Source organism: Sturnira hondurensis, unplaced genomic scaffold (genome assembly GCF_014824575.4).
Source record: "Sturnira hondurensis isolate 20B ecotype Veracruz unplaced genomic scaffold, ASM1482457v3 Scaffold0016462, whole genome shotgun sequence".
Lineage (NCBI taxonomy): Eukaryota > Metazoa > Chordata > Mammalia > Chiroptera > Phyllostomidae > Sturnira > Sturnira hondurensis.
The window spans coordinates 7284908-7297409 of NW_028089093.1; the positions used below are offsets into that span (position 1 = coordinate 7284908).

Below are 12502 nucleotides of genomic sequence, written 5' to 3' on the forward strand. Positions count from 1 at the left end.
CTGGGAAAAAGTGAAATAATTTAAGGATTTTTATGATTGGTATCTCAAAACATTTTATTTGTAGGAAGGAGAGGCTAGAATGAGAATAGTGCTCTGATTGGTGAATAAGAGTGAGAAGTCACTCTTTTTAGCCAGTATGAGAAGATATTTGGTGTTTTTGCGGTCGGCACAGTGACCTTGTTTTCAACTGGACTTAGACCAAAATAATGAACTGGCCTTGTTTTGTCTCAATTTATCATGGACTCAGAGTGACCTAGGCTGAGGTTGGTATTCCATGGATTATTTTTGCTCAGTAGGAGACCTGCATGGCCTAGTTGTATTAGGTCTGATTCTGCTGGTCAGAGGCTGCTCCTTTTCCTTTTCCTTTTCTTTCTTAATAGTAGTATGGCTCTTTCTGCTCCTTACTTCTAATTTCCTGGGAGAAGTTGTTTTGTTTTGATTTGTTTGCTGGATTCTCAAAATTGACATATGAGAGTAGGACTATTTTGTATGTTATATGGAACCTGCTAAATGAGGGGACTAGTCTGGTTTACATCTTCACCTTCCCTCTGCATTCCTTCATCCAAAGCTGCCCTCTAGATATGGCCTGTCATTGTGGGTCCCTATCAGTACCAATGCAAATACGTCAGTAACCATAATGCCTAATTGAGTAGATACAACTTTGTATGTAGTAGGTGCATTATTTGTTGCTAACTTAGCTTCACTGGTACGCCCTTTAAGTGTTTTTACACTCGGACAAAAATTTCCTTCCATCTATGGCTCCCAGTGTAAATCTGCCAATTGAAGGAACCCAAGCGTGACCGCAACGCAGAAGAGATGCAACTGGGCAGCCACACCCTAGAGGTGACTGCACATCCACAGGAGGTTCTCGGCAGGTACTTGAGAATGATGCACTTTGCTGCTGCATGATGGGGGAATCAGTCGGTGCTTTTCAGGTGTTCTTGGGAACTGCAGTAGTTTTTCTGTAAGACTTTAAGAAGTACCTACTTTTTGTCCTTCAACCTAGAGGAAATTCTTTCATATGGAATTTAGTGAAAAAAATGAACAGAGAAAACAAAATATGCAGGAAAAAGTAAACTTCAAAAAAGAAATCTTTAATATCTTTAGAGAGATTTTGTCTCTTCACTCATGAGTGGCCAAGATTTGCAGCCACATTTGAAAGGCAGGCGAGTGCCACTGAGGGAAGAGACCAGTGCAAGATTCTAGGTCTGTGAGAACAGAGGAAACGCACACTAGGCTCAAGTGGAACCAAGAAAAGAATGCACAAGATAGAGCCCCTTACAATGCATCAGTCCGCATAGCCAGCAGATCCACTATGTGGTCCATGTGGGAGATACAGCTACACAGAACCCACTTCATGCTCTCCTCCATGGGTCTGAAATACAGAAAGCTGGGGACATTCCCCACAGGCACTGAAGAAGAACAAAGGAGTACATATTGAGTATGGAACAGGGATATTCCCACACACGGTGATAAGCCTAGCAGACTATGGAGTTCTTTTATCTCTTGAGGAAGTGTTCCAGGTCCCAGGCCCATTCTTGTGTGGCCAAGTAGAGATCAAAAGACTGTGCACAAACCAGAGTACTGTTTAAAAGGAACATTCAGATAAGAAAAGAGAGTAAGAGGGGCAATTTAAAAGCCCAACATCCAAATAATGAGTTCCACAATAAAAGAAGAAAGGAAATCATCAAATAAGCCTTTTAAGAACATTTTTAGTTAACTAAAGGGATCGTCTTCAGATTTAAAAAGCTCAATTGCCAGCACAGTGAATGAAAGTATATTCTTGAGAGCTACAGCAGTTTTTCTGTAAGACTTTAAGAACTACCCACTTTAAGAACTACCTCCACCAACGCATAGCATGGTAAAAATTTTTAAATAGCTGGAAACAAATAGACAATCCTATATACCTCCAGAGAGGGAAAGAGTCGCACCTTATACAAAACGACCAAGAATCAGCACAGCTTCTGACTTCTCAGTGGCAACACAGGGAGCGAGTAGACAACCAAGAAATAAATACTTTAAGTATTCTTAAGAAAATGACATATATACATAATATTATATGTACACATTAATTAGATGTCTGATATTATATATATTTTTATATAGTTTATAAATGTATAGGTATGTATTTAATGAAATACCCAACAGAGAACACTTAAAGAAGTATACAATTAACTGAATTTCAAAACTCAAATATATGTTTATTTTAAATTGATGCAGTTCTCAAATAAAATGACAATGGATGGAGCATGTGAGCAGAATATGAGCGATATAGTGGAAGCTGATATTTTGTAAGGGAAATCATTATATATGCTACATCTATTCTATGGAACATTATTATAGTCTTGCCCTGGCTGGTGTAGCTCAGTGGATTGAGTGCGGGCCTGCGAACCACACGATCGAGGTTCGATTCCCAGTCAGGGCACCTGCCTGGGTTGCAGGCCAGTTCCCGGTTTCCGGCAGGGGACGAATGAGAGGCATCCATACATTGATATTTCTCTATCTCTCTCTCCTTCCCTTCCCCTCCAAGATAAATAAATAAAATCTTTAAAAATAAAAATAAATTATTATAGTCTTAAAACTTTAGAGTTGTCTCAAAATTTACATCAAAGAAAGAAAGCCGAAAGGGTGATTAAAATTAATATTGTTAAGATGTTTTAAAAACTGCTTGAATTCTTCAAAACAGTTTTCCCAAACCGCTCTTTCTCAAACTGATTTACATTATTCTGTAGTTAAACTATTCCTCACAGATGACCCCCATCGGCCTCTGAGACTGCTTGTAGATATGTCATAGTAATTCCTACGTGACCAACTCCTTTACTTGATGCCAGGCAGAGTAATTATCACTCATTATTAATACTTATTACCATTAATAACTTGTAAACGGCTCCAAACCAATGTAAAACATGAAATCCTTTGGGGGAAACAAAGGGAGATGAATAAACATTAACCGTTTAATAAACATTTTGCACCCAGAGATTTCCTACAGTTAACCTTGCCCTGGCTTACACAAAAGAGGACTGTCTAGATTCTAAGTTTTGATCCAATGTAGGATATTACAATTTTATTTTTTCTTTACAAAAAAGTCTGTTGTATTTGCTCTAGTTTGGACGCTTGAAAGGCTTATTTTATTTTTTCATTACATTTTTGTTCTGGTTTCATTGCTTTGAAAAAATTATTCTGCTTTTGGGATTTACAGTTGATAAACCAAATGCCCAGAGCAAACCATAAAATCAATCACTGTGAAGATCAAGAAAAATATATTTCCTGCTCTAGATTGTTAGTTTAGATCCACACATGGAGTATGTGAATCATAACATTGGAAATTCCATGTATTTCTTGCAAGAATATCTCCTTTAAGATAAATTTGAAGCCTGGGCAGGGAATCTTTCTTGCAGAAAATACATAATGAGGTTTCCCTCTCTCTTTCCTCTGTGCTGAGCAAATACTCTCTAAAAACGTTTGAAGTCCAAATACGCACTCATAATACTTAGCTCAGAGCAAATGACAGAAACAGACAATAACAGACACAAGAAAGCATAGAGAGGGAGAAACAAACTCTTGTATCCAGACAGAACATGGAATTTACGTAATACATCCCTAGGTGAGTCGTGGTGTTAATGAAAACTGTTACAATGTAAGTCTTACAAATCTGGCCACATTATTGCTGCATCTTAAGAGAGTTTCAAAAGCTTTTCATTTAAAAATGTAATACAAAAAGTTCCCCAAATATTTGCTAGTAGGCAGCGCGAGCAGCAGAATCTTGTTAAGGCACTGACGGTGTGGGGGAATCGAAGGGGTCTGTGAGGTCTGTATGCCCCTTCTTACCTCTGCAAGTTTTACTCTGACAGATGTGCAACCTACATTGGCCTTGGGCAAATATTGAAGCATGTCAGGTATGTTTTCTCCTCGATTCTGCCCACTTCTGCCTCCTCGAGCTGTTTCTCTCCCCCGTCTCCTTGAAAATCATGACTCCACAGAGCTTTTACACTTCTGAACAGGGACAGTCTGATTGTGATTTTTGATACTTGCTAATCCTGCACAGGCTACCATAGGTGAAAAGAGACATTATCATCCCTAAAATGAAGATTCCCTTCAATCCCCACTCAAACTTTTAAATCTCCCCCCCTTTTTTTCTAGCAAACAGATTTGATCAAGTTTTACAATGGCTTTTTGTGTTATCCTCTTGTATCAGACTCCAAAGAACAATAGTCAAAACCCAAAGGAATGTATCATATTGTTCTCTGTATTACAGCAGCCTCATCTCAGAGACTTTCAGCTGTCTGATGTCAGAGATTTTACCATTTTCCTCCTTGTATACCCCTTATTATCTCCAACAGTGTTTTGGGACTAGTAAGCACCCAAATAGATATATATGAAATTAGTGTGAATTTAAAATAATGAACTAATATTACCACAGAGATGTTAGAGGAAACAATGATCTTTTGACATCTGTCATGTAGATGCATTTTGATCATTTTCAGACTATTCTTTGGCTGCTTTACTGGGCAATTGCAGACTGTCAGGATAGGCAAATGCGGTGTCTGATCTGCTTTGGTGATCAATTCACAGAAGCTTCCACGTGCCTATTAGTCAGTCCTTTCGCAACATTTCGCCCCACTATGCCTGTCAGCCCTGATTTTCTCCTTGACCTCACCCTGCTTCTTTGTTCCTTTTTTACGAAGTGCATGAACTGCTTTCTGTACTCATTCTTTGTGGTGTTCCATTTATTTGCTTCTGGGAAATCCTGTGTTCATATGGCATCAGCAAAAAAAAAAAAAAAAGGCACAATGAGGCAGACCACATGATAAATAGTTCTAAATAGTTCTGCAGTTAATGACATGTCTTATGTGAAGCATTCAACGTTATATTGTGTCATTTGTGAGGGCACGATCTCATGGGAAATTGCTACTCTGAACAACGGTTAATAAATATGAGATCAGTGTTGGCTTCTGACATAAAACTACCATCCCTTCAGGGTATCTGTTAACAGATTCGCTTTGGAGAACACTGTGAGAAGCACTGTGGAGGGAACTGTTGCCTAAGTGGAGTTTGTCCTTGTTTTCCTTGGGAAAGAAGGATTTCCAGGAAGTTTGATAAGATTGCCATTTCCTGTTTCACTGTCATGACGAATTTAGGGAGATACCATCCCGGATGCAGGTGTCCAGGTCAAAGGGAATAAAAGGGAAGTTCAAAAGCACTCCTCCCACAGTTGCTGATCTTATATCTCTGTTAGTTTCTCATGGGAAGTTCTGTGTGAGCATATGCTGGAAATTAGTCAAAGCCCAAATTTCATGCAATGTAAATGAAATAGGAAAAAAAAAAGAAAGTGTCTCTGAAAAAAGTACTGAATACTGTCAAAAAAGTATTTAATACCATATTAAAATACTGTAATGTGTACTTAAAATATGTTGAATGGATAGATCACATGTTAAGTGTTCTATGCACACACAGACACACACATAAGTGAGAGCCAGAGGAAACTTGGGAGTGATACGTGTGTTTTCTATCTTGATTGTGACAATGGTTTCTTGGGGGTGTGTCCAAACTCATCGTTGTCAAAATTAAATGTGTGCAGCCTCTCTGTATACCAGTTACAATTTGGTAGAATTGTTTTTCAGCATTTATAAAGAAATGCAGAACAAAACTTTAGTTTTAAAATATTGATCTTTGAAATAATTTCAAACTTACTGAAAAGAAGCAAGAATGATGCAAAGAACACCTGTGCACTATAAATCCACGGCATCTTTTAAAGTTTCATTTCAATCAAATCCTTTATAATAAAAGCATCCAAGCCAAGGTTATACATGGACCCAATTTTCATATCTTTCCAGTCAGCTTCATTCAGGAATTTTCTCAATCTTTGTTTGATTTCATGACCTTCATAGTTTTCTAGACTACAGAACTGTCACTTTGCAGGATATGTGGCCTGTGGGAGCCCTTTAGAACTGACTTACGGATCCTTTCATAATACTTCCATTTTTCTTTGAGTTCTTTACTATCCCAACAAGATATTTCTGGCTTATATCATACTTTTTTGAGGGGGGGGGTTCTTAGCTCTGAAATCAGCTATTTCTCTCAGTCTCAGGGGTTTTTTGTTTGTTTGTTTTTTTAGTGAAGAGTGGTATTTAGAAGTTGAGAAGTCAAATGAATACTAGGTATGTTTGTTGTTAATGTAGTGTTATAGCTCTGGCTGGTGTGGCTCAGCGGACTGAGTGCTGGTCTGTCTGTGAACCACAGGGTCACCTGTTTCATTCCCAGTCAGGGCACATGCCTGGGTTGCGGGCAAGGTCCCCAGTTGTGGGCACATGAGAGGCAACCATACACTGGCGTTTCTCTCCCTCTTTTTCTCCCTCCCTTCCCCTCTCTCTAAAAATATAAATAAATAAATAAATAAATAAATAAATAAATAAATAAAATATTTAAAAAAATTTTAAAGTGCAGTGTTACAATGGTGAGGTCTTCTAATACTGGTACCTTCATTTTCTGTCAGTGAGAGACTTAGTCCTTTTATCTTTAACATATTTATATATTTGATAAATCCCCCATGCATGGTTAATCTTCCAAGACTATCAGGCTGCCTGAACCACTGTATTCACTGCCTCATTTTACATAAACCCTATGCTTATCATTGTTATTATCTCTGCCTAATGTCTTAGAGGAGAAAGAGGTGAGGTGAGGTGAGCAAAAGATTAAATACAGGAGAGAAGAGAAGAAACAATGTTCGTAAGACATCTACTTTTATACTATATATTAAAAACTATAAAAATGTCATTGTCTCTTATTTGTCCAAGACACATGTTATCAAAACTCCATCGTTTTTCTGTAAATACAGCTTTCCATGATTCCATTATCTACCACTGTCAAGGTCTCAGAAATAATTACACATTCACTAGTCGTTAAAGACACGTGATGAGCACACGCTTGGGTCTGATCAGTCAGTGAACTAAATATAAAAGGAATGCTTTATAAAGTGCCATTTAGATTCCAGTGTAATAGAGATGTAATGCTTATGTCAAGTTATTGAGTTGTCAACTTAAATAGAAGCCAGTGTGCCATCCAGTAATTATTGCTATTTAGGCCTAAGGCATTAGTGCTAATATTAGCACATGAGTGTTAAGTATGCAGAATACAAAAGGGAAAAGATGAGATTATATGAAGTAAACCCTAAAGAGCTCATTGTGCTACCATAGACCACAGTCTATCCTTTAAATACATGCAGATATTTTAAAACTGGGGAATTTCTTATAAGAATATAACCACCACTTTGGGGGAAAATAGACAACCAGGTGCAAACATTTACCTGTAATTTCAGAAAAAAATTTAGTAAATTATCACTATTCTACATAGGTAAATTGCTTGTGAAAATCAGAAGTCTATTTGAAATTAAATTTGGTGATTCACAATCTAGTTGCAATGATTTATTAACTGATATTTGAGAGGATGTTTTTTTTTTTAAAAAACCCTGGAATAGAATTTTATACTTAACTAGTATTTAAAACCTAAAATTTAGCCCTATAGAACTCTCCTGCAGCTCTACACCTGCAAATCAAGGTCATGTTTTTGTACATTATGTACATTTTAATGTACATTTTTATGTACATATGTGCAGAATATACATAAGGTCTCTCTTAAAAGTAGTGCAATTTAAAAGCACAGTGCATTTGTAAGGTCACTGCTTCAAAATGATTCAAACCTGCTATCTGTAAGTGTATTTCACATATTAGAAGTCCATGAAAGAGAAACAGAATTAAAGAACACACAGTCTGGTATCCCTTTCCGGCCCTTTCCTGAAGACCGTTAAGTAATAAAGGATCCATGTGAAGATTAAGATAAAATCAAGCAGGACCAACACTGTCTTTCCTAATTCCCTACGCAGACAACAGAGTCAGCAGAAAAGACTGGACTGTTTCCAGGTCCTTTTAAAGCACACACTCTCTAAAGCAGAAGGCATCTTGATGTGAACAGGCACTCACACACACATGCCAGCACCCCAACCCGGCCTGAATTTTCTACTGATGGATTAAAGTCACACAGTGCAGAGCCACATTCTTTTAAAGGAGAGATTTTATGTATTGAACGGTAAGCAACCCAAGATGAAGAACAAGAAGACAGACCCAGACTGGAAGCAGTCAGATGCTGTTCGACGTCCTCTTTGGACATTGTCCATGTTAGTGCTTTGTCGGTACCAGCTCACACCCTTCCCTTCCTTCAAGGTTCAAGTCAGATATTTTCTCCTCCAGGAGACCTCACCTTTCTGCACCTCCCAAGGTCACACTAAACACCTTTTTTTTTGGTTTTAAAATAGCATTTTGAATATATGCTTTTTGGGAATGTCTATCACTCCCACTTAAATGCATGTCTCTTTCACTAGACTATAAATTCCACCAGTGCTGAGTCAGCGTTTTGTTTTACTCCCCAATGCCTAGCACATGAACAATGGTTAGACTGACAATCAGATTTAAGGCTATAGCTTTTCTCCTGGTCTTTATTGTAAAAAGGCCAAGTTTAGCTAGTTTCTCATCCTTGGAGAAGTAGGGGAAAATTAAAATCTTCATTTTTATTGCCTTCCCTCCTATTCTTACATAAAAACACTAAACCACATAAAAAGGACAAAAAAAGTTGTAACTACAAGTTTAAACCTAATTGGGGAGTGTAATTTGGAGAGTTTTTTAAAGCAAAAAACCCAGAAGTTTCCCTCAGGCAATCTCTCCCTACTGATTTCCTGGTATTTAAAACTATTTGTGTAGCAATAGATATATTTGTTCATTCCACACCATTAAAAAGATGGTTAAGATATGCAAGATTAAAATGCAAATAACTTTGGATAAATAGCCAGGTTATGGTTACTTTACTTCTATGTTATGTAAACGTGTGTGGTAGTATGTGAGTTCTAGTTTGGACAGGGAAGATGAAGTTAAAGTGGATCTGGGTTTTTAAGGAAGTAATGTTTTCACAAAGAAGCAGTTAGGGTGAGGTCAGAGATGCTTCGGCCTGGTCATGTTTAATCTTAGCCGAGTCAGGACAAAGCAGCATTATGGTCAGAGATATTTCTTAGTTTTTATTAGTTCTCAGTACTAGAGTCCATGAGGGCTGGAGAAAGTAGATTTAAGATCCATCACATTGATAGAATGCCTACAATTTTTATATTATTTTTTCTAATCTTATTTTATCCCATTGTTATGCAACATTATCTGTAATTAAAAACCCAAAAGTACAAATTAATAGTCATTAATAGATACTCTTCGTCTTAAGGTTTATTTCAGATAGATTGTATTTTAAAGAGAAAAATATATATTATAAACCTCGGAGAGAAAATATTTGTATATTTTCTTACTACACTCAAGTTCTTAAGTAGAAATTAGGGGAGATATTAGTTAATTTTATAAATTTCTTTTAGCAATCAGAAATAAATTAATAAAATTTGGATTTGGTTAGCTAAGTAGAATTCAGTAAATGACATTCATTTTTTTTATTTATACACATTTTTGACACATATTTAGGGAGCATCTGTTAATTGCCAAGCACTGTGCTAAGGTTTCAACACCCCTTTGTCTTTCTTAATTGAATTTATTGGGGTGACATAGGTTAATAAAAACTAAATAGGGTTCAAGTGTACAACTCTATAACACATCATCTGCACACTGCATTGTCTACCCTCCACCCAAAGTCAAGTCTCTTCCTGTGGCCTTTTGTACCTGCTTTTTCGTCTGGCAATCACCTCCACCTCTCCCATCCTCCTTTCGCTCTGGCAATCGCCACACAGTTGTTTGTGCCTTTCTTTTTGGCTGTTTGCTTTGCTTAATCCCTTCACATAGCCCTTCAACCCACCACCCCTCTGACAACTGTCAGTCTGTTCTCTGTATCTATCAGTGTGTTTTTATTTTGTTTGTTAGTTTATTTAATTAATTAGATTCCACATATAAATAACATCATATGGCACCTGTCTTTCTCTGGCTGGCTTATTTCACTTAGCATAATAAGATTGTATTCTCAGATACAATGCTGAGAATTCAATCTATCCATGCTGTCTATCCATCTATCCATGCTGTCTCAAAAGGTGAGATTTCCCTTTTTTTATGGCCTACTCGTGTTCCATTGTGTAAGTATACCACAGCTTTATTATGTAGTCATTGACTGATGGACATTTGTGCTGTCTCCAAATCTCGGTTATTGGAAATAATACTGCAATGAACTTAGGGGTGCATACATTCTTTCAAATCACTGTTTCTGGTTTCTTCAAATATATTCCCAGAAGTGGGATTGCTGGGTCAAAAAGGAGTTAGTTCAGTTGCTAACTTTTCAAGGAAACTATACTGTTTTCCATAGTAGCTGCACCAGTCTGCATTCCCACCAACAGTGCATGAGGGTTCCCTTTTCTCCACATCCTTGTCAACACATGTTGTTTGTTGATTTTTTTGATGATAGCCATTCTGAGAAGTATGGAGAGATATCTCAATGTGGTTTTGATGTTCATTTCTCTAATGATTATTGACGTTGAGCATCTTTTCATATGTCTGTTGTCTACCTGTATGTCCTCTTTGGAGAAGTGTCTTTTTAGGTCCTCTGTTCATTTTTCAATTGTATTGTTAGTTTTCTTGGTGTTGAGTTGTATAAGTTTTTATATATTTTGGAAATTAACCCTGTATCAGATACAACATTGGCAAATGTATTCTTCCACTCAGTGGGTTGTGTCTTCACTTTCTTGATGGTTTCCTTTGCTGTTGAAAAGCTTTTGAGTTTGATGTAATCTAATTTGTTTATTTTTTCTTTTTTTCCTTTGTCTGAAGCGATATATAAGAGAAAATATCAGTACAAGAAATGTGTGAGATTTTACTGTCTGTGTAATGCTTTAAGATTTTTGTTGATTCATGACTTACAGTTAAGTCTTTGTGTGTGTGTGTATGTGTGTGTGTGTGTGTGTGTGTGTTACAAGAATCTGAGTAGCTTTTGGCGACACTTTTATCCCAGGTGACACGACTAGCACTGTTAACAAAGGACTGATAGTGTGGTAGCCACACAGGTTCAAAGAGGTCATGAACAAACGTGATAGGTAATTTGTGGTATAGCTGGTTGAGAGACTTCAAGCAGCTAACTTTTCTTTTGAGAAGTGAAAAAGTAAACATCAAGTAAGAGCAGACCTTCAGTTCATTCAGAAGTCAGCGTCCAGGGTGAACGAGTTCTTTGTGGGACTGGACATCACTCCCATCCTCTGATACTCGCCTACTCTCTTCTCAGAGGAGTGGGTCTTCCCTTCCAGTGAAATGTCCCCCAGGAAGTCAAGTGGGTTTTCTGCTCCGAAGGCCTTGCTGAAACCTGGCTCCAGGAGTAGTCTATTGGCCACGAATTCGATGTACAGCTTCATCAAAGCACAATTCATCCTAATGAGCTTCACTGGCAAGGCCTCCCCAAGGAACTCCTGTTCTGTCCTGATGGCATTGATCATGATCTCCTTCACTCTCTGCTTTGAAGGTTTGTGTAGTAGGTGTTTGAACATCAGGCGGGCAAAGTCACAGTGCAAGCCCTCATCCCCGCTAATAGATTCACTGGAAAATGTGAGGCCAGGCATCATCCCTCCCTCCTTGAGCCAGAATATCGATAGGAAAGATCCAGAAAAGAAGATTCCTCCCACTGCAGCAACAGCCACAACCCGTTCTCCAGAGGTGGCCTCTTTGTCCCAGATCCAGCGTGGGGCCAGCCTCCCTTCTTCTGGGAACAAAGCCTCATCTCCATGGCATTGAAGAGAAAGTCCCTTTCCTTAGAATCTTTAGTGTAAGTGTCAATGAGGAGGCTGTACATCTCCGAATGTGTGTTTTCCACGGCGATCTGGAAGCCATAGAAGCAGCAGGCTTCCATGATCTGAACCTCTTGGCTAAAGCACTCCACCAAGTTTTCACTCACGATGCCCCCGCTCGCTGCAAAGAACGCCAGGATGTGCAAAATGAAGTACCTCTCCTCGGGCTTTAGGGCCTCCCAATGCAGCAGGTCCTTGGAAAGATACACATCCCCCGCTGTCCAAAAGGAAGCCTCGGCCTTCTTGTACACCTGCCAGATGCCCTGGTACTCGGTGGGGAAGATGACAAAGAGGCGGGGGTTGTCTCTCAGCAGTGGTTCGTCCTGCCTGCCGAAGGCAGGCGCCTTCATTTTTGGCTCGCCTGGCTCCTGGAAGATCCTGCAGGCAGTCTTGCTGATCACAGGTGCCACTGAGGGCCAGCGGGGTCTTGTCCTTGTCTGCCAGGCTGAACACCTTGAGTGGTGAGAGCTGTAGCTGCTGTGGGTCCCGTGGAGTGGTGAGTAGGAAGCAGACAGAAAGCGTGGCTGCGGGGCGGGTGGGTGCTCCAGGTAAGGCTATGGCAGCAGGTCACATTTAAGTCTCTCGTCCATTTGAGTTTATTCCTGTATATGATATCTGAAGGTGGTACAGTTTCTTTTTTCTTTTTGCATGCATCTGTCCAATTTTCCCAATACCATTATTGAATAAACTGTTTTTACCCCACTGTAA

The 12502-nt window shown here is 38.7% G+C and overlaps 1 protein-coding gene across 1 annotated transcript; it reads right to left on the reverse strand.

The window, feature by feature from the left end:
• Positions 1-11090: 11090 nt before the first annotated feature.
• Positions 11091-12266, reverse strand: LOC119000916 (ribonucleoside-diphosphate reductase subunit M2-like). The gene is given in 2 exon segments (XM_037066044.1): positions 11091-11691; positions 11694-12266. Coding segments are annotated over 2 exon segments (990 nt in total). The 5' UTR covers positions 12145-12266; the 3' UTR covers positions 11091-11152.
• Positions 12267-12502: the final 236 nt, after the last annotated feature.